Below are 23,394 nucleotides of genomic sequence, written 5' to 3' on the forward strand. Positions count from 1 at the left end.
AACTATGTTAAAGAGAATTTTCTGGATTTTTTTCAATTCACCTTATTCATAACTGCTTACAGAAAAAGAAAGTGACCATTCTGGTGAGTTCTTACGATGCTAGCTGAGCAGTTAAAAAAGCTGTAACTCCTCCACCTGAAGAGTGTAAAGGTAGTCCATGAAGATCAAGAGATTTTGAAGGAAGGGATAATAAATTTTACCTTCTTCATTTTCATTATGGAAATTGTGAGCGTCATCAATGATGATGTTTTCTTTTCTTTTTTTTTTTTAATTTTTTAAAGTAAGCTCTAGGCCCAATGTGGGCTTAAACTCATGACCCTGAGATCAAGAGTTGTATGCTCTACCAACTGAGCCAGCCAGGTGCCCCAATCTTTTCTAAGTAATAAAGGTTTTCTGTCTACATCCTGGGAAATTTCCATTGTTGTTGTTGTTGTTAAAAATAAAAGTATTGCAATTTTCCCCAATTTAAAACTGGAAGAAAATCTATCCATGAACTATGCAGAGAGTAAATAAGAAACTGTGCACAGAATGATTAACAAATTAATGTTCCTAAATAACCCTTAAGTAACATCTATGAAGATCATTTAGGAGGAAGCAAAGACTAACTTGATTTTCTAACATCCCAACAAGTTTCTTACCTTGCAAAGTTTTTCAAAGGCATATTTTTACAGAATTAGAGATATCATTGATTATACAATGAAAAACATCTTTGTAGTCTGGTCCAGTTGCCATGATTCAGGTGAGACTTGGAAAAGATTTAAACATCTTTGTGTCATTCCTCTGAAAATATTTCATACTGGTCATCTAAGAGGTGTTGACAAATCTCAGAAGTAAACTGGTCACTCAAAAAATGTCATCAGGACTGTATAAAGGGCCTGATTCAAGTCTCTTACTGTTTGGGTGGTTTCAAGATTGTGGGATTCGGGATAAAATATCTGGGCGCTTATATCAGTGAAAAGAACTTGCATTGTCTTCAGTCAATGTGGAAAGCTCTTCACTCAAGTAGAAGATCTTTGGCACGACACCTTCCCAGTGTAACCACCCATTTTTACCAGTTCATGCTTTAAAGTGAAGGCAGCTTGCAAAGAGTAGCCTGTTAACTCTTTATGTAGTACCCTGAAGAAGGTATGTAGGACTAGTGGATAGCCCTGGGCAATTAGAAGAGCACCACAGATTACATTCTGGTTCTTTTGCAAGCCCAGATGCAAAGACCAGGTCCTAGAAAATATCAATGTCCCTGGACCAACAGAGCCCATTTCTTTACATGTTAATTGTGCAAGTCCTTTGTGTTGTAAGAACAGTTTCTTGCAGAGGGCTTCCAGAATATCTCTTTCCTGGTGGCACTAGATGTGACAATAATTAGAATAAATTTTAAATCACTGGGAAACTTCCAATTCCAACCATGACAAAGTAGCTTGTCCCAGAACAATCCTCCCACCAAAAACAACTATGAAAGCTGTACAAAATAAATAAGAGTGATTTGAAGACCAGAGGAACAACCAATACAAGCACAACTTAAAAGTTTACGATCTTTGATAGACAGGAAGCACAGGAAGTTGCTTCACATTCACCCCAGCTTTTGGCCTAAGGATACTTTCTATATCATGTTATGGGTGAATAGAGCCCAAGCAGAAATCAGCAGTCTTACTAGGCTGAGGAAAAAGAGGTTGGGATTCACGGCTGTCAGATACTTACTCAAAAGACTTAAGTCTTACAGAGTATATTCTTTGATCACAGTAAAATTAAATTAGAAATCAGTAACAGTAAGATGTCTAAAAAATCCCCAAGTATTTGAAAATTGAACAGGAAAATTCTAAATAACATCCATCATAAGGAAAATTAGAAAAACTTTCAAACTGAATAAGTAAAATTCAACATATAAAAATTTGTGGGATGCAAATAAAGTAGTGCTTAGAGAGAAATATAAAGCTTGTGTTAAAAAGGGAAAAGTCTTAAAATTAAATGATCTTAGTTTCCACTTTAACAAATCCAAAGTAAGTAGAAGAAAGGAAGTTATAATCGCAGAACAGAAATCAATGAAAACAAACAACAGATAAAATTACCAAATCCATAAGTTGGTTCTTTGAAAATTAAATTAAATTGATAAGCCCTTTACAAGAGTCATCACAAAAAAGAGAAAAAGCACAGATGAATAATAGAAATAAAAATACTGTATCAGCACAGATCTACACATGTTTAAAAGACTAAAAGAGAATGCTATAGGGGTGCTTGGGTGGCTCAGTCGGTTAAGCATTCTAATCTTGATTTTGGCTCAGGTCATGATCTCAGGGTTGTGAGATTGAGCCCCATGTCAGGCTCTGTGCTAAGCATGGAGCCTGCTTAAGATTCTCTCTCCTCCCTTTGCCCCTCCCCACTCCTGCTCTCTCTTACTCTAAAAAAAGAAAAGAGAGAGAATGCTATACACAATTTATAAACATTTTTTGCCAATATATTTGACAAATGAGACGAAATGGACAAAATCTATGAAAATAAAACACCAAAACCGACATGAGAAAAAACAGAAAATCTGAACAGGTCTATATCTATTCAACAAATTTTGTTCATTACCAAAATCTTCCCATTAGGAAAACTTCAGGGAGTTTCAACAGTGATTTTTATAAAATATATAAGGAAACATATCACCACTCTTACTCAAACTCTTTCAGAAACTAGGAACAATGAACATATCTCAGCACATCCTATAAGGCTAGAATAATTCTGATTCCAAATCCTGACAATGCAAGAAAAGAAAGCCACAGACCAATATCCCTCATGAACACAGACAAAAAGAATTTCTCAGCAAAATATTAGCAAACAGAATCTAGAAATATATAAATAGAATAATACGACATGACTAAATGAGGTTTATTTTGGAATGCAAGGTATGTTTAACATTTAAAAAATACCATCCAATATAATTAACCATATTAACAGAAAAAGGTGGGGGGGGGAATATGGTCATCTCAATAGATCCAGAAAAAGCATTTGATAAAATTATTTCCCTAGTACTCTCAGAAAATGAGACATAAAGGGGAACTTAATCAATATGATAAAGGGCACCTAAGAAAAGAAATACAGAACACTTTCTCCTTAAGATTGAGAAAGAAAATTTTCTACTTTCAGTTCTTGTATTCAACATTTTTCTGAGATTTTAATCCTAGCCAGTGTAATAAGGTGAAGAAATAAGAGTTATTAAAATTAGAAAGTAAATACTAATACCTTTTTCTATTAACAGAAAGCAGGGTTGTTCACATAGAAAATCCATTTTATATTGATAAAAGAGTCAAGTCAAAGGAAAATACAACACATTTGTATGTACCTGATAAATGGGTTCAAAATAATAGAAGGCAGGGCGCCTGGGTGGCTCAGTCAGTTAAGCGTCTGCCTTCGGCTCAGGTCATGATCCCAGGGTCCTGGGATTGAGTCCCGCATCAGGCTCCTTGCTCTGCAGGGAGCCTGCTTCTCCCTCTCCTCCCCACTTGTGCTCTTTCTCACTATCTCTGTCTCTCTCTCTCAAATAAAGAAATAAAATCTAAAAAAAAAAAATAATAGAAGGCAAATTTGACAGAAGTAGAAGGAGATATAGATAATTTTAGCTGACTATTTTAACACACTTCTCTCACTAACTGATAGACAAAATCTTCAGAGACAGACAACAAAAATCAGTAAGGACATAGTAGATTTGAACAACACAATTAGTAAACTTAGCCTAAGTGTTTGTCCCCTTCCACATTTACCAGAATTCTGCCAAAAGTATATAGCAGAAGTGATAGTGAGACTAGGTTATAAAAGACTAGAGAACATGTTTCTTCACCCCCTACCCCAACTGCTCACTCTGGGGGAAGCTGCTATTCCATGAGGATACTCAAGTAACTCAAGAATAGATTCATGTAGGGAGGGACTAAAGTATTTGACCAACAGCCAAAGAGGAACTGAGGACTGCCAACAACCTTAGTTGCTGGCTTGGGAATAGATTCTCCCCCAGCTGACCCTTTAAAAGAGATGGGGCCCATAGCTTGATTGCAACATACTGAGAGACTTGAAGTCAGAATCACCCAGCTAAGCGACTCCCAGATTCCTGACCCACTGAAAGAGTGACATAATAAACGTTTCTTGATAATTTAAGCTGCTACATTTTGGGGGAGTTTATTACATGGCAATAGGTAATACATCAAAAAAAGCAGAAAGATCAATACAAATCTCCAGTGTTTGAAAATTAAGCAACATATTTTCAAACAACCTATAAGTTAAAATAGCACAGTGGAAATAAAAAAATATTTTGAGCTAGATGAAAATGAAAACACAACATATGAAACCTTTGGGGTATAGTTAAAATAATTCTGAGTGGGGAGGAATCAATGGCTCTAAAATAAATTTCTTGAAAAAGAAAAAACTTAAGATCAGTTACCTAGGCTTTCAGCCTTATTGTCAGATAAGAACAGCAAACTACACACACACACACACACACACACACACAAGTTTTTAAAAAGGAAAAAAAATAAGGGTAAGAGGAGATATCATTGCAATTGAAAGAAAAAATACAATAGAGGGGCACCTGGCTGGCTCAGTTGTTGGAGCATGTGACTCATGATCTCAGGGTTGTGAGTTCAAGCCCCATGTTGGGTGTAGAGATTACTTAAAAATAAAATCTTAGGGGTGCTTGGGTGGCTCAGTCGGTTAAGCGTCTGCCTTGAGCTCAGCTCATGATCCAAGAGTCCCAGGATAGAACAAATTTAACTATTTAACTATTTAACTCCCAGCCCCTCATCGGGCTCCCTGCTGGGCAGGGAGTCTGCTTCTCCCTCTGACCTTCCTCCATCTTGTGCTCTCTCTCTCACTCTCTCGAATAAATAAATAAAATCTTTTTAAAAAAATCTTAAAAAAATAAGAATAGAGAAAATCAAAAAAGTCAAAGTTGGCTCTTTTAAAAAAAAAGATTTATTTATCTGAGAGACAGAGAATGTGCAAGGGGGGAGGGGCAGAGAAAGAGAGAGAGAGAGAAACCTGAAGCAGACTCCCTGCTAAGCACAGGGCCCAACAGGGAGCTGGATGCAGAGCTTGATCCCAGAACTCTGAGATCATGACCTGAGCTGAAATCAAGAGTCAGCCACTTAACTGACTGAATCATCCAGGCACCCCAAAGTTGGTTCTTTGAAAAGATCGATAAAATAAACACTTAGCAAGACTTATCAAGAAAAAAAGAGGGAAAAAATAAGTTATCAATATCCAGAATAAAAAAGACGTCCTTGTAGTTTCTATGGACATTAAAAAGTTAAGAGGTATTTATCAACAACTGTTCAAAAACAGGCAAAACAAACTTATGGATATGGAAGTCAGAAAAATGATTGCATTTTTGTAGAATAATGACTTAAAGAATACAGGAGGGAGGCTTCTCAAGTGCTTGTAATGTTTTATTTTCTTGATATGGATATTGATTACAGAGGCATGTTCACTTTGTGAAAATTTATCAAGTGTGTATGGCTTCTGCACTTTCTTGTACGTATGCTATATTTTAATTTTAAAATTTTACTTAATAGGACATAGAGGTGAATATTTTAAGTGCTTATATTGGGATAAAAAGGATTAATACTGACTTAAGCATCTCAAGAAACAAGAAAAAGAACATCAAAATAAACCCAAGAAAAGAAAAAGAGGGGCACCTGGCTGACTCAGTTGGTAGAGCATATGACTTGATCTCAGGATTGTGAGTTTGAGCCCATGTTGGGCATAGAGTTAAATTTAAAAATAAAACCAGATTTAAAAAAAAAAGAAGAAAGGATATTATACAAACAAGAGCAAAACCTAATTTTAAAAGGATACATACAATAGACACAATAAATAAAGTCAAAAGTTGGTTCTTGGAAAAGAATAATGAAAACAATACCAATGTGAGTCTTCCAGCATGCCTGGCCAAGAACTTAAAAATAGAAAAAGTACAAAAAATCAATATCAGGAATTCAAAACAATACATCACTAGAGATCCTGCAGACAATGAAAAATTGTAAGAGATTATTACGAACAATTTTATGTCACTGAATTTGAACACTTAGAAGATACAAATTTCTAGAAAAATATAACTTGCTGAAATTGACTAAAGAATAAATAGTAAAATTGAATACTGTAATCTTTAAAGAACCATTTAGCAGTCAAAAATAACTCCACAGGGGCACCTGGGTGGCTCAGTCGTTAAGTGTCTGCCTTCGGCTCAGGTCATGATCCAGGGGTCCTGGGATCAAGCCCTGCATCGGGCTCCCTGCTCAGCGGGAGGCCTGCTTCTCCCTCTCCCACTCACCCTGCTTGTGTTCCCTCTCTCGCTGTGTCTTTCTCTGTCAAATAAATAAATAAAATCTTCAAAAAAAAATATATATATATATACATATATATATCTCCACAAAGAAAACTATAGGAAAAAAATGATAAATATGACTTCATTAAAATTAAGAACTTCTTTTCATCAAAACACAAAACACAGGGAGTGGGAAAAGTCATGCAATGGGAGAAGAGATCTACAACATAAACAACACACAGAAGACATGTATTTAGATTATACTTTTAATTCCTACAAATCAATAAGAAAAAAAGACAAACCAAAACAAAGATGCTTTAAGCAACATTTTTTAGAGAAGGAATTTCAAGTAATCAATAAGCATATGACAAAGTTCCCAACTTCATTAGTAACCAAAGAACAAATTAATGCAAATTAAATTTATAACAAAATACCTATAGGTGCCTAGAAGACAGGCAACATTTAAATGTGGCCTATTTAAAGTTTTTCAAATGTTGCCTATCTTGTATGGCTGAGGATGTGGAAGATTGGGTAAACATGTAAATCGGGAAACATTTTGGCATTAACAACTAAAGTTAAAAATACAAATACCCTGGGGTGCCTGGGTGGCTCAGTCAGTTAAGCATCTGCTTTTGGCTCAGGTCATGATCCCAGGGTCCTGGGATAGAGTCCCACATCAGGCTCCCTGCTCAGTGGGGAGCCTGATTCTCCCTGTGCCTCTGCCTACTGCTCTGCCTACTTGTGCTGGCTCTCTCTCTGTCAAATAAATAAATAAAATCTTTTTAAAAAATACAAATACCCTATGACCCAACAATTTCACTTGTGCTCAGGAAATAGATGCAAATGCCCACAGGGTGTCTGAAGCAGCATTCTTTATAACAGATCAAACTGGGTATGACTCAAATCAACATAGCAGTAGAATTTATAAAAAAATAGTTGTATGTTCACATAGGAATATTTTATTGCAAGGAAGATTAATGAACTATACACAACATCTAACAAATATAATCTCGAATGAGGAAGCACCACAAAAACAATATATACAGTGTAGTTCCATTTTAGTAAGTTCAAAAATAAGCAAAACAAAGCTGTATTTTTAGGGATGAGCACATAGAAGATAAAATTATAAAGAATGGTGAAAATGTGACTAGCATAAAATTAGCATGGAGGTAACTCAGGGTGGGGATGTGACCAGGAAAGAACACAGGAGATTTTTAGGGTGATACTGATGATTTATTTTCTGATTTGGGTGATAGATATACAGCTATTTATACACAACTGTTTCATTATATTGTTCATTTAGTTTCATGTTCATTTCTGTAGGCATATTTCACAATCTTAGAAAAGCACTGGTTGAAAGAAAAGAAATAACAAATACTGGAAAAGAATGAACCAAATTGGGGCACCTGGGTGGCTTAGTTGTTGAGAGTCTGCCTTCGGTTCAGGTCATGATCCCAGTGTCCTGTCAAATAAATAAATAAAATCTTAAAAAGAAAATGAATGAACCAAATTAACTTTATTATGGTGTGCCAAAAAACCAGGAGAAATAACTGAAAAGCAATTACAATTACTAAGATAGTGGATTGATATAGTAAATATAGTAACTGTAGTATTTTCCTATATAACAGCAATTCATAGTTAGAATACATGATGATAGAACAACTTCATTCCAAAAGCAACAAGACTTGGAATTGCTAGAAATAAATCTCAACAATAAATATTCAGCAACTCAAGTGAACACTCAGGTTTTAGAAACTCCTTATAATTTGGCTTGAGTCAAAGGAAAGTCTCCATGTAGACTTATAGTCTAAGTTATGTGTTCCAGGTCAGGTCACTATGGGTGTCATTGTCTATTGGGTTTATATGTCACTCAGGAATTTCTAAGGAAGGGGAGCTCCCTCCCTAAGTTTGGGCTAGGTTGGGACACTCTGAATCCCTTTGACGTAATATTATTTTAATAGGTCCTAAATACCACATTTTCTCATAAAGAAGTTAGTGAAAATATTTTAGAGTGAAATACAAGACAGAAGATTAACATATAAGATATCTAAGAAAAGCAAACTGTTTTAAAAGTGCTTATTTCACAAAATAAGTAAATTTTATGTTCTCTTAGGGAAAAAGCCTGAAATAAGGATATAAAAGATGAGATGTCAGACTGATCAGACTGATATGGAAATACCAGCTACTGAAATCATAATTCCTTAAAAATATAATTTACCAAAACCAACTCAAGGAAACAAAAACCCTGAGTAGTCCTTTAATTATTAAAGAATTAGAAATAGTAGTTACAAATCTTCTCACAAAGGGCTCAGATACTTTTACAGGCAAGTTCTACCAAAATCTCAAACAACATATTCCAATTTATATAAATTTTTCTGGAGGATAGAAAAAGAGGAAATATCCCCAACTTATTCTGCTTTCACTGTTATTTTGATTCAAACACTAAATAAAGAAAGAGAGAGGACTATTATTAGACCCTACAATGCATGAATTTAGATGCAAAAATTCTGAATAAAAAATTAGTAAACTGAATAAAAGTGTATTAAAGAGATTAATACTCCAATATCCAACTGGATCTGTTCCAGGAATGCAAAAATTGTTTAATATAAAATACTAACATGTCATTTGTCAGTTAACAAATGAAAAGGATAAACATTTGTGACAACAGAAACAGAACATGTTTGATAAAATTCAATATTTATTCATGATAAAAAGAAAAATCATTTACTAAACTAGGAATATCATGGAACTTTCTTAATCTAATAAATGGTATATTCAAAAATACCTAATGTAAACCTCAATTTAAATGAGAAAATCACAGAAATAATTCTCTTTAAGATCTGAAGTAAGGGATGCCTGGGTGGCTCAGTTGGTTAAGTGTCTGCCTTTGGCTCAGGTCATGATCCCAGGGTCCTGGGATCAAGTCCTGCATCGGGCTCCTTGCTTGGCAGGGAGCCTGCTTCTCCTTCTGCCCTTGTCCCTGCTCATGCTCTCCCTCTCTCTTGCTCTCTATCTCTCTCTCTCTGACAAATAAATAAAAATCTTAAAAAAGAAAAAAAAAGATCTGACGTAAGACCATTTCCATTTAGAGTTATACCCAAAGTCCTCATGGGTTCATTAAGACACAAAAAAAAATTAAAAGCAAAAGATTAGGAAAAAACGAAAAGCATAAGGGAACAACATTTTAAAATCAGTATACTGTTTATAAAGAACATAAAAAGAATCTAGGGACAAATCATTAAAAATAAAGAGAAAGTTTAGCAAGGTGGTCTAATATAAAATCAACTTGTAAAGTCATTTCTACACACCAGCAACAAACAATGATAAATTGAAACTTTTAAAGAAAAACATCATTCACAACAACAAAAAAAGTAGAAGAAGCTAGTAATAAAGGTAACAAATGATTGACAAAACTTGCACACAGAAATTTATAAGACATTAAAGAAGGGCACCTGGGTGGCTCAGTCAGTTAAGTGTCGGCCTTCAGCTCAGGTCATGATCTCAGGGTCCTGGGATCAAGCCTTGCATCGGGCTCCCTGCTCAGTGGGGGATCTGCTTCTCCATCTCCCTCTGTCCCTCCTCCCTGCTTGTGTTCTCTCTCTCAAATAAATAAATAAAACTTTTTAAAAAATAAAGACATTAAAGAAGTTCTAAATAAATGGAGAGACTTCCTATGGTAGAGGACAAAAATGGACGGATATAAATATATCATTTCTTTCCCAAACTATCTATAGATCTATGTAACTGCGATCAAAATTCTGCAAGGGTTTTTTTTGTAGCAGTTATTTATATTCTAAAATCTCTAGGAGAGAGTAAATGACTAAAATTACCAAGACACTCTCAAAGAAAAGGAATGAAAGAAAGTTTACCCTGTCAGCTGCTGATTATTTAGTATGAAATTACAATATTAAGACAGTGAAGTGTATTTAAGGACCAGTAAATTGACTGAGGGTACATAAAGAGATTCTAGAAATAAGAGTTATATATAGATATATTTAATAATATGCTGGTGGTGGCATGGCAGATCAATGGGTGAAAGTGGAACTATTCAGGGACCAAAAGAGGATTTGGATTCTAGACTCTGTAAGTTACATTGACAAATCAGAAGAAAAAGACAAAAGTGGGGCGCCTGGGTGGCTCAGTCATTAAGCGTTTGCCTTCGGCTCAGGTCATGATCCCAGGGTCCTGGGTTCGAGCCCCATATCAGGCTCCCTGCTCAGCAGGAAGCCTGCTTCTCCCTCTCACTCTCCGAGCTTGTGTTCCCTCTCTTGCTGTGTCTCTCTCTGTCAAATAAATAAAATCTTAAAAAAAAAAAAAGAAAGAAAAAGACAAAGACAAAAGCCCTATAGAAAAATGGGCAAAAGACAGAATGGACATTTCTTAGAAGACTTACTTATGGGCAATAAGTATGAGAAGAGATGCTTTACCAAGTTAATAACCAGGAAAATACATACCACAGAGAGATACCATTCTGTACCTATTTGAGTGGGAAGATGAAGGATGGTGAAAAGAAGAAAGATGAGATTTGACAATTGGAGAAGATAGAGGCATTTCTAATATACCGTTGATGGGACTGAAGTGATTCATCTACTTTAAAAAATAATTTGACATTATCTTAGTACTTGCACACTCACATACCTCCTGACTCAGCAATTCTACTTCTAGTTGTGCACCCAAGAGACTCTCTTGCAAATATGCACCAGAAGACTGAAAATGAATATTCAAGGTAACACTGTTCAAATAGCAGAAAACAACATGTTGCCCCCAAACGATAACAAAAACAGATAAATTAGACATGCTGAGTATTGATGGCATTTCTCCAGTAACTGAATATAGCTGTGCATGAGGCTGCATCTCAATCTAGACATCCCGGTGACATGATCCACTTCTCTTTTTGTTTAAACTAAACTGTTACTCTTACTTTCAATTAAAGCAGTTCGTATTACACCAAGAAAAGTCTAATCAAAATCTAAAGAATTAGACTCTGATATATTCAATGACTAAGAACACCAAAGTATGCCTGTTAACACCCACATGAGCTCTGATGACAAATTTCAAGGTGGTGCTGATGTGAAGAAAGGGAGGTTGGAACATACTCACACCACCAAGTCCAAAGAAGCCAGAATTAGGATACAACCAAGATGGCAGAGGAGTAGGAGACCTTAGTTTCATCTGGGCCCAGGAACTCAGCTACCTAGCTATCAAATCATTCTGAACACCTGAGAACTCAACCTGAGATATAAGAAAAGAATAGTTGCAACTCTACAAATACAAAAGTGACCACTTTCGGCAAGGTAGGAGGTGTGGAGAAGTGAATCCAAGGTGATATATGGGAAGATAAACTGTGGGGGAGGGAGCATTCATCAGCCAGCTACCAGAAAGTGATATAGCAGCGGAGCACAAAATCAGAACTTTTAGAAGTCTGCTCCAGTGAGGGATATCCTGGCCTGAAAGACACCCAGGTGGCAAAGCGGGTGGAGTCCTAGGTGGGACAGTGTGGTCTCAGGATCCTTGGGGTGACAGGAAGACCATGGGGGCCTGAGTGCAGCAGAGTTCCCAAGCATTGGAGCAGGGATGCTGGCTGCAAACAGCGAGCCCAGGAGAGGGCTTTCAGCTCAGGGTTGCCATAAATAGTGAACGACCTCTGAGCAGGGGCCCAGCAAGACCTCTGCCTTCCTCCCCTGGGAGGAGCGGCTCAGGAGTGCACCACAGGAGTCTTCAGGGTTTGGAGACTCAAAGCAGGGTCTTGTGCCTGAGATAGAAATGCTCGATCACAGGCCACGTGAGCATGGAGTACAGACGGAGACCAAGGAGACAGGAGTGATTGACTGCTTTTCCCTGAGGGTGCACTGAGGAGTGGGGCCCCAAGCTCTTGGCTCTGGGGCTGGAGATTGGGAGACCACCATTTTCATTCTCATCCTCTAAAGACATGTGGAAGGCCTTCAGGGAACAAAAACCACATAGAGCAAACTGGAGCCGCTTACTTAGCCTGCCCCCCTGGCAAGGGCGATACAATTCCAACTGGGGAAAAAACACTTGAGAATCAAAGCAACAAGCCCCTCCCACAGAAGATCAGCAAGAACATCCAGCCAAGACCAATTTACCAATCAATGAGAACTGCAAAACTCCAGCCCTGCGGAAATATAGCATATAGAATTCATGTTTTTTCCTCCATGATTCTTTAGTCTTTCAATTTTAATTTTATTTTCTTTTTCCTTTTTCAACCAATTTCTTATTTTATCAACTCTTTTTTTAAAATCTTTTTTAATTTTCATTTTTACAGTTGCATTCTATCCCTTCAGTATTTATTTTTGTATATATATGTTTTTCTTTCTTTACAATTTTGAGATGTAGTTTCTTCTAACAAATTGACCAAGATACACTCAGGATATAGTGTATGGCACCGTTCTGTTGACCTGTCTGTTTATATCCCTTCCTTTTTTGTTGTTGTTTTTTTCTCTTTTGTTTTTTCTTGTGTTTTAATTTTCATTTTTACAGTTACAGTCTATCCTTTCATTGTATTTAATTTTATCTTTGTACTATGTAGGTTTTTCTTTCTTTACAATTTTGGGATCTAACTTTTCTAACAAACGGACCAAAATACAGGATCCAGTGTATTGCTCTATTCCGTCCACCTGTTTGATAATATTGGCTTTTTTTCTTTTCTTTAAAAAAATTTTTTTTATTTTTATTTTCTTGGTTTTGGGTCTCTTCTGATTTGCTTAGTGTATATTTCTCTGGGGTCATGGTTGCCATTTTTGTATTTTGTTCTCTTGGTCATTATTCTTCTCTGGACAGAATGACAAGACAGAAAAACTCACCTCAAAAAAGAGAAGAGGCAGTACTGACTGCCAAGAACCTAGTCAGTATGGACATAAGTAAAATGTTGGAACTAGAGTTCAGAATAACAATTATAAAGATACTAGCTGGGCTTGAAAAAAAGCATAGAAGACACAAGAGAATCCCTTTCTGGAGAAATAAAAGAACTAAAATTGAATCAAGTTGAAATAAAAAACTCTATTAATGAGATGCAATAAAAAATGGAGGCTCTAAGTGCTAGGATAACTGAGGCAGAAGAGAGAATTAGTGATATAGAAGACCAAATGATGGAGAGTAAAGAACCTGAGAAAAGGAAAGATTTTCAATTGCTGGATCATGAGGGGAGAATTCAAGAGATTAAGTGATACCATAAAGTGAAACATTATTAGAATAATTGGGGTTGCAGAAGAGGAAAGGGGGGAAAGAAGGTATATTGGAACAAATTATAGTGGAGAACTTCCCTAATTTGGGGAAGGAAACAGGCATCCAAGTCCAGGAGGCACAGAGAGCCCCCCTCAAAATCAATAAAAAATAGGTCAACACCTGACATACAATAGTGAAACTTGCAAATCTCAGAGACCAAGAGAAAATCCTGAAAGCATCAGCGGACAAGAGGTCTGTAACCTATAACAGTAAAAACTTTAGACTGGCAGCAGACCTATCCACAGAGACCTGGCAGTCCAGAAAGGACTGGCATGATATATTCAGGGTGTTAAATGAGAAAAACATGCAGCCAAGAATACTTTATCCAGCTAGGATGTCATTCAAAATAGAAATAGTGATAAAAAGCTTCCAGGACAAACAGAAACTAAAAGAATTTGTGATCACCAAACCAACCCTACAAGAAATATTAAAAGGGATCCTCCAAGCAAAGAGAGAGCCCAAAAGTAACAGCGACCAGAAAGAAACAGAGATAATATACAGAAACAGTGACTTTACAGGTAATACAATGACACTAAATTCATATCTTTCAATAGTTACTCTGAATTTAAATGGGCTAAATGCCTCAATCAAAAGACACAGGGTATCAGATTGGATAAAAAAGCACAACCCATCGATGTACTGTCTGCCAGAGATTCATTTTAGACCCAAAGACACATCCAGATTGAAAGTGAGGGGGTGGAAAACAATCTACCATGCTAATGGACATCAAAAAAAGCTGAGGTGGCAATCCTTATATCGGAAAAATCAGATTTTAAACCAAAGACTGTAATAAGAGATGAGGAACGAAACTACATCATAATTAAAGGGTCTATCCAACAAAATCTAACAATTGTAAATATATTTATGCCCCTAACATGGGAGCAGCCAATTATATAAGCCAATTAGTAACAAAATTAAAGAAACACATCGATAATAATGCAATAACAGTAGGGGTATTTAACAGCCCCCCCCCCCCCGACTGCAATGGACAAATCATCTAAGCAAAAGTTCAACAAAGAAATAAGAGATTTGAATGACACACTGGACGAGATGGACTTCACAGATATATTCAGAACATTACATCCCAAAGCAACAGAATACACATTCTTCTTGAGTGCACAAAGAACATTTTCCAGAATAGATCACATCCTGAATCATAAATCAGGTCTCAACAGGTACCAAAGATAGGGATCATTCCCTGCATATTTTCAGACCACAATGCTTTGAAACTAGAACTCAAACACAAGAGGAAATTTGGAAAGAACTCAAATACATGGAGGCTAAAGAGCATCCTACTAAAGAATGAATGGGTCAACCAGGAAATTAAAGAAGAATTTTAAAAATTCATGGAAACAAATGAAAATGAAAAGACAACTGTTCAAAACCTTTGGGATGCAGCAAAGGCAGTCCTAACAGGGAAGTATATAGTGATACAAGCCTTTCTCAAGAAACAAGAAAGGTCTCAAATATAAAACCTAACCTTACACCTAAAGAAGCTGGAGAAAAAACAGCAAATAAAGTCTAAACCCAGCAGGAGAAGACAAATTATAAAGATTAGAGCATAAATCAATGAAATAGAAACAAAAGGACAGTAAAACAGATCAACAAAACTAGGAGCAACAAAACTAGGAGCTGGTTCTTTGAAAGAATTAATAAGATTGATAAACCCCTGGCCAGACTCATTAAAAAAAAGAGGAAGAAGAAGAAGAGGGAAAGAGAGAGGGAGAGAGAGAAAGGACCCAAATAAATAAAATCATGAATGAAAGAGGAGAGCTCAAAAGCAACACCAAAGAAATGCAAACAATTATAAGAACATATGAGCAACTATATGCCAACAAATTAGGCAATCAGAAAGAAATGGATGCATTCCTAGAGACGTCTAAAGTACCAAAACTTAACGAGGAAGAAATAGAAAACCTGAACAGACCCATAACCAGCAAGGAAATTGAAGCAGTAATCAAAAATCTCCCAACAAAAAATCCAGGACCGATGGCTTCCCAGGGGAATTCTACCACATTTAAAGAAGAGTTAATACCTATTCTTCTGAAACTGTTCCAAAAAACAGAAATGGAAGGAAAACTTCCAAACTCGTTTTATGACTCCACCATTACCTTGATCCCCAAATCAGAGACCCCATCAAAAAGGAGAATTACAGACCACTATCCCTGATGAACATGGATGCAATAATTCTTACCAAAATACTAGCCAATAGGATCCAGCAGTACATTAAAAGTATTATTCACCACAATCAAGTGGGATTTATTCCTGGGCTGCAAGGTTGGTTCAACATCCGCAAATCAATCAATGTGATATAATACGTTAACAAAAGAAAGAACAAGAATCATATGATCCTCTCAATAGATGCAGAAAAAGCATTTGACAAAGTACAGCATCCTTTCTTGATCAAAACTCTTCAGAGTATAGGGATAGAGGGTACATACCTCAAAATCATAAAAGCCATCTATGAAAAACCCACAGCAAATATCATTCTCAATGGGGAAAAACTGAGATCTTTCCCCCTAAGGTCAGTAACACGGCAGGGATGTCCACTCTCACCACTGCTATTCAACATAGTACTAGAAGTCTTAGCGTCAGGAATCAGACAACAAAAAGAAATAAAAGGCATCTGAATCAGCAAGAAGGAGTCAAACTCTCACTGTTTGCAGATGATGTAATACTTTATGTGGAAAACTCAAAAGACTCCACCCCAAAACTGCTAGAACTCATACAGGAATTCAGTCAAGTGGTAGGATATAAAGTCAATGCACAGAAATCAGTGGCATTCCTATACACTAACAACAAGACAGAAGAGAGACAAATCAAGGAGTCAATCCCATTTACAATTGCACCCAAAACCATAAGATACCTAGGAATAAATCTAACCAAAGAGGCAAAGAATCTGTACTCAGAAAACTATAAAATACTCATGAAAGAAATTGAGGAAGACACAAAGAAATGGAAAAACGTTCCATGCTCATGGATTGGAAGAACAAACATTGTGAAGATGTCAATGCTACCTAGAGCAATCTACACATTTAAGGCAATCCCTATCAAAATACCATCAACTTTTTTCAAATAAATGGAACAAATAATCCTAAAATTTGTATGGAACCAGAAAAGACCCTGAATAGCCAGAGGAATGTTGAAAAAGAAAAGCAAAGCTGGTGGCATCACAATTCCAGACTTCAAGCTCTATTACAAAGCTGTCATCATCAAGACAGTATGGTACTGGCACAAAAACAGACACATAGATCAATGGAACAGAATAGAGAGCCCAGAAATGGACCCTCAACTCTATGGTCAACTAATCTTCGATAAAGCAGGAAAGAATGTCCAATGGAAAAAAGACAGTCTCTTCAACAAATGGTGTTGGGAAAATTGGACAGCCACGTGCAGAAGGATGAAACTGGACCATTTCCTTACACCACACACAAAAATAGACTCAAAATGGTTGAAAGACCTAAATGTGAGACAGGAGTCCATCAAAATTCTTGAGAACACAGGCAGCAACCTCTTCGACCTCAGCCGCAGCAACTTCTTCCTAGAAACATTGCCAAAGCCAAGGGAAGCAAGGGCAAAAATGAACTATTGGGACTTCATCAAGATAAAAAGCTTTCAAACAGCAAAAGGAACAGTCAAAAAAACCAAAAGACAACCAACAGAATAGGAGAAGATATTTGCAAATGACATATCAGATAAAGGGCTAGTATCCAAAATCTATAAAGAACTTATCAAACTCAACACCCAAAGAACAAATAATCCAATCAAGAAACGGGCAGAAGACATGAACAGACATTTCTGCAAAGAAGACATCCAAATGGCCAAAGACACATGAAAAAATGTTCCACATCACTCAGCATCAGGGAAATCCAAATCAAAACCTCAATGAGATACCACCTCACACCAGTCAGAATGGCTAAAACTAACAAGTCAGGAAACGACAGATGTTGGCGAGAATGCAGAGAAAGGGGAACCCTCCTACACTGCTGGTGGGAATGCAAGCTGGTGCAACCACTCTGGAAAACAGTATGGAGGTTCCTCAAAAAGTTGAAAATAGAGCTACCCTATGACCCAACAATTACACTACTGGGTATTTACCACAAAGATACAAATGTAGGGATCCAAAGGGGTATGTGCACCCTGATGTTTATAGCAGCAATGTCCACAATAGCCAAACGGTGGAAAGAGCCAAGATGTCCATCAACAGATGAATGGATAAAGAAGTTACACACACACACACACACACACACACACACACACACACACACACACACACACACTGGAATATTATGCAGCCATCAAAAGGAATGAAATCTTGCCATTTGCAACAATGTGGATGGAACTGGAGGGTATTATGCTGAGCGAAATAAGTCAATCAGAGAAAGACATGTATCATATGACCTCACTGATATGAGGAATTCTTAATCTCAGGAAACAAACTGAGGGTTGCTGGAGTGGTGGGGGGGTGGGAGGGATGGGGTGACTGGTTGATAGACATTGGGGAGGGTATGTGCTATGGTGAGCACTGTGAATTGTGTAAGACTGTTGAATCACAGACCTGTACCTCTGAAACAAATAACACATTATATGTTAAAAAAAAAAAAAGATAGTAGGAAGGGTAAAATGAAGGGGGGAAAATTGGAGGGGGAGACGAAGAATGAGAGACTATGGACTCTGAGAAACAAACTGAGGGTTCTAGAGGGGAGGGGGTGGGGGGATGGGAGAGCCTGGTGATGGGTATTAAAGAGGGCACGTACTGAATGGGTGTTATACGCAACAAATGAACGATGGAACACTACATCCAAAACTAATGATGTAATGTATGGTGATTAAAATAACATAAAATTAAACAAAAAAGAAATGAAATCTTGCCATTTGCAATGATTTGGTTGGAACTAGAGGGTATTATGCTAAGCGAAATAAGTCAATCAGAGAAGGACAATTATCATATGATCTCACTGATATGTGGAATTTAAGAAACAAAACAGAGGATCATAGGGGAAGAGAGGACAAAATAAAACAAGATGAAATCAGAGAGGGAGACAAAGCATAAGAGACTCTTAATCATATGAAACAAACTGAGGGTCTTTGGAGGGGAGGGACGTGGGGGATGGGGTAACTGGGTGATAGACATTACAGAGGGCACATGAGGTAATGAGCACTGGGTATTATATAAGACTGATGAGGGGTGCCTGGGTGGCTCAGTCATTAAGCATCTGCCTTTGGCTCAGGTCATGAATCCAGGGTCCTGGGATCGAGCCCCACATCAGGCTCCCTGCTCAGCGGGAAGCTTGCTTCTCCCTCTCCCACTCTCCCTGCTTGTGTTCCCTCTCTCACTGTGTCTCTCTCTCTCAAATAAATAAAATCTTTAAAAAAAAAAAAAAGGACTGATGAATCACTGATCTCTACCTCAGAAACCAATAATACATTATATGTTAGTTAATTGAATTTAAGTTAATAAAAAGAAAAACAAACAAACAAAGAAGTCAGAATTAAACTACCTGGAAAGTGATATCTCAGCTGCTCATTTTCCAAATTCTAAACAGATTTACGACTGTATAATGGCATTGATATTTGTTGTTGGAAGATCATCTTTTCTGTCTCAGGAAAATCTTAAAACAAACAAACAAATAAAAAACCACATTCTTAATCTGCCATGAGAGACCCTTCCCCCATCTAACTAATGCATAGTATATCAAAAGTCTGCTTAGATTTAACCCCTTTTTCCCAATAGAAATATTGTTAGATATTGTAGTTAGATTCCTAGGTCAGACACAAATTGCAATTTTGTATTTTATTTAAGTTTTGTTTTTTTTTTTTTGAGAGAGAGAGCCAGGGAGGGACAGACGGAGAGAGAGAGAGTGAGAATCCCAAGCAGGCTCCACGCCCAACACAGGGCCTGATGTGGGACTGGATCACATGACCCTGAGATCATGACCTGAGCTGAAGTTAAGAGGTGGTAGCCTAACCGACTGAGCCACCCAGGCGCCCCCAAGATTTTATTTTTAAGTAATGTGTACATCCAACATGGGGCTCAAACTCACAACCCCATGATCAAGAGTCACAAGCTCTGGGGCGCCTGGGTGGTTCAGTCGGTTAAGCATCCAACTCTTGATTTTTGCTCAGGTCATGATCTCAGGGATGTGGGATCCAGTCCCACATCAGGCTCCATGCTGGGTGTGGAGCCTGTTTGAGATTCTCTCTTTCCCTCTCCCTCTGCCCCTCCCCTGCTCTCTAAATAAATAAATAAATAAATAAAATCTTAAAAAAAAAAAAGTCACATGCTCTACCAACTGAGTCAGGCAGGTTCCCCACAAATTGCAATTTTAATGCCTTTTTCAACCTCTTTTTTTTTTTTTTTTTGAGAGAGAGAGGGAGAGAGAGCACAGGGGAGGGGCAGTGGGAGAGGGAAAGAGCAAGAATCTTAGCAGGCTCCATGCCCAGCAAGCTGGAGGCGGGGGTTCATCTCATGACTCCAAGATTATGACCTAAGCTGAAATCAAGAGTTGGATGCTTAACTGACTGAGCCACCCAGGCACCCCACAAATTGCAATTTTAATACATTTTAATCCTTGATGGGGCTGGAACACACTGTACCTGGAATGAAAACTAATAGGAAAAATGCATTAAGAGTCATCGAATATATTGCCATGTACTTGGGTTCACTTTAAAGGCAATTAAAATTTGAAGATGAGATAGCTAGTGAAGGACTGCTGAGTTTTGCAGATTCTAAGGAAGAACCTTGCATTTTCAGAGATTTTAAAGTTGCTAGTGCAGTCTAACTTTATTTGAGGCTTTCCTTTTCCAAAATCAGATAAAATACCAGCATTATTCTTTTTCTTAATCACTCCAACTTAGGGTTACATTTTGGCCCCCAGATGGAAAGACAGAAGAGGAAGAGGTAAGCAGGTGCTTGGGTGGCTCCGTCAGTTAAGTGTCTGCCTTCAGTTTACAGCCCGCATTGGGCTCCCTGCTCAGCAGGGAGTCTGCTTCTCCCTCTGCCCCTCACATCACTCATGTTCTCTCTCTCTCACACTCTCTCTCTCTCTCTCAAATAAATAAAATCTTAAAAAAAAAGAGGAAGAGGGAAGAGTTTTTAAGGGAAATAAATAGGTGTAAAGACAGATGAAGGAAAGGTAAATAAAAGAGGCAAGTGGTCCTGACAGCAAGAAATGGTCAGTTACTGAAACTGAGCTCAGAAAGAAAAAGGATTCAACAGGCTTTTTCACTGGAAGTGAGTAAAGAGATGGTAGGGAAGAAAAATAGGGTTAATTGGATCTTTGCACCAGCTTGTGTTACTGACAGAAGGTAATGTGGTTTCTGTATGGAAGAGCTATCCTCTAAGTGGGTAGAGGAAAATAAGAGAGTGAATGATTGATTGTATCCACCAGACATTAGTAAATTAGGTGTTGAAATATGAAGACTATGATGTCACCCCAAATCCCAAATGAAAACCTACCTGCCATCCTAGCCCTACGGAGCCTCCTTCCTAATCTCCCTTCCTCACTTGGGTTCGCAGGCAGTATGTTGGAAATCCATTCCTTTATGGTAAACTTACGCACATTGTTGTCTTTCACATGCCAGGATTCTGGCTCTTTAGCAAACACTGCACAGCAGAATGGCTCTATTTTGAGGGCACAGACATATCCACAAAGATGGCCTTCATTATATACTTCAAGGAATTTGCATGAGTAAGTTATCTCCTTCTTCTCCTTACAGAAGTGATAGACAGGCAAATTTTTAATGGATTTTTCTATTTCTGAAACTAACTTGTTAAGATCACTCACTTCTCTTTTAAAGCCAATTACTTCATCCCCATTTAAACCAATAAACAAATATCCTCCGTCAGTATTTGAAAATGCAGAAAAATATTGAGGGAGAATCTCTTTAATGCGTTGTAACAACTTTTCTGTTGAGAAGGCTTTCATTTCAACAAGTGTGGATTCAGCAAAGGGGATTTTTTCTCTGTACCTAAGTTGGGTCCTGTTAAAAAAGTCATCAGTCAAGGCCTTCACGTTACTCTCTACTTGTGCATTCTGCTTTGGAGACAATTTAGATCTATACAATCTCCCCTTAGTTTTGTTCTTGTCTCTGAGGAACTCTGATGTAGCAGTGGCATCCATGATATTTGTACATGTTACATCCCTTTTGTACAAATTGGACCTCAAGGTGACAATTCGTAAACCAGAGGTTTTTGAGCTCCATGATTTGACAAAAATTAGAAAATATTCACCTTGCTGCATAAAGTCTAGGTATTTATGAACAGATGGAAGAATATTTCCAACAGAACTTTCCAAATCTAACCCTATTCCATCTTTTGGGTAACTATAGTTTTCATTCTCAATTTTAGCCTTGATCACTCCCCCTCCAGAATTCAGCAAAGCAATCATAGCTTGTAAGATGTTTTCATTCTGCTTTTTTCTAAGTTGACAATCTTTCATTTTTTCCCTATTCTTCTCCCCAAGAGCGACTCCTCCCACACCTAAAACCAGTTCAGCAGAGTTAGTTTTCAAATCAACACTAATGTTCATTTTCCCAGTAGCCATTCAATTTCCAAGCAGAAATCCTTTCCTGTAAAAAACAACAACAACAACAACAAAAAAGACAAGAGCCATGAGTATAGAACCTGAGCAGGAGAAAGCAAATTCTGTACTGTGAGGCAAACCCAGCAAAATCCTTTGCTGTGTATATTCCACTGGATGTTATGGAAAGGATACAGGGTAAAGTCTTTTTTTTTGGACAGATTTTGAGCTAAGAGTATAATAATTTTTACTCCTGTGAAGTTTTCAATTTTTTCCCTAATGATTCCACTTTTTTCAAAGTAATCTCTATACCCAATGTGGGGCTCAAACTTACAACCCGGAAATCAAGAGTTGCACACTTCCCCAACTGAGCCAGCCAGGTGCCCCTCAATTTATTTATTTTATTTATTTTTAATTTTTAAGTAATCTCTACACTCAATGTGGGCTTGAACTTACAACCCCGAGATCAAAAGTCACATGCTCTATAGACCGAGCCAGTCAGGCGCCCTGAAATTTTCAATTTTTTTTGAAATTTTCCATTTTTTTGCCATAGTTTTATATGATCCTCTTCTAATTGTTTTAATCTCATTTTTATCTGTGTTTATATCCGCTTTCTAATCCCTAATATTATATAATTTTCTTTCTCCCTTCCTTAAATAAGCCCCTCTGGGAAGCTTATCTATGTTTTTGATCTTCTCAGTGAACCAAATTTTATATATTACTTATACTTTTATTTCATTTTACTTTTAAAGCGATTTTATTTATTTGAGAGAGAGAGGAAAAAAACAAGGGAGGAGTGGAGGGAGAAGCACCTCCCCACTGAGCAGGAAGCTGGACAAGGGGCTAGATCCCAGGACCCTGAGATCATGACCTAACCCAAAGGCAGACCCTTAACCAACTGAGCTACCCAGGCACTCCTTATACTTTATTTTTAATAATTCCAACTTTTACCTTAATTTCCTCCTTTTATTGGGGAGTCCTTCAGGAAGATTCTCAGTTGAGGGTCTAAAGACATCCAGCAATATGCCATGTTAGTAATTTTTCCATCTTGCAAGCATGAATTAGATTCACAAATTTTGGCCAATTCATCTTCAGCAAGGTGGGCCAAATTACTGTACCCTCTTCCTATCAGATATCCATATTTCTAGTGAGGTAAAATTCTTATATACAAGATGTCTGTTTTAGTATAAGTATCCCTAATCCATTAGTTCTCTCCCTTTTCTGTGTATTGGGATCACGGCTTTGCTAAAGATGGCCTAAAGACAGTTGAGAGGAGAGTCCATCACAGGTAGTAATCACTATACTAGCCTATGAAAGGCTTTAAAGGAGTCAAAATATTCATGT

At 37.4% G+C, this 23,394-nt stretch overlaps 1 protein-coding gene across 1 annotated transcript; it reads right to left on the bottom strand.

Annotated features, from left to right (window-relative positions):
• Nucleotides 1-839: 839 nt before the first annotated feature.
• Nucleotides 840-22,107, bottom strand: SLFN12 (schlafen family member 12). The gene is given in 3 exon segments (XM_027624678.1): nucleotides 840-1,343; nucleotides 3,624-3,640; nucleotides 20,988-22,107. Coding segments are annotated over 3 exon segments (1,608 nt in total). The 5' UTR covers nucleotides 22,075-22,107.
• Nucleotides 22,108-23,394: the final 1,287 nt, after the last annotated feature.

Source organism: Zalophus californianus, chromosome 16 (genome assembly GCF_009762305.2).
Source record: "Zalophus californianus isolate mZalCal1 chromosome 16, mZalCal1.pri.v2, whole genome shotgun sequence".
Taxonomy (NCBI): Eukaryota; Metazoa; Chordata; class Mammalia; order Carnivora; family Otariidae; genus Zalophus; species Zalophus californianus.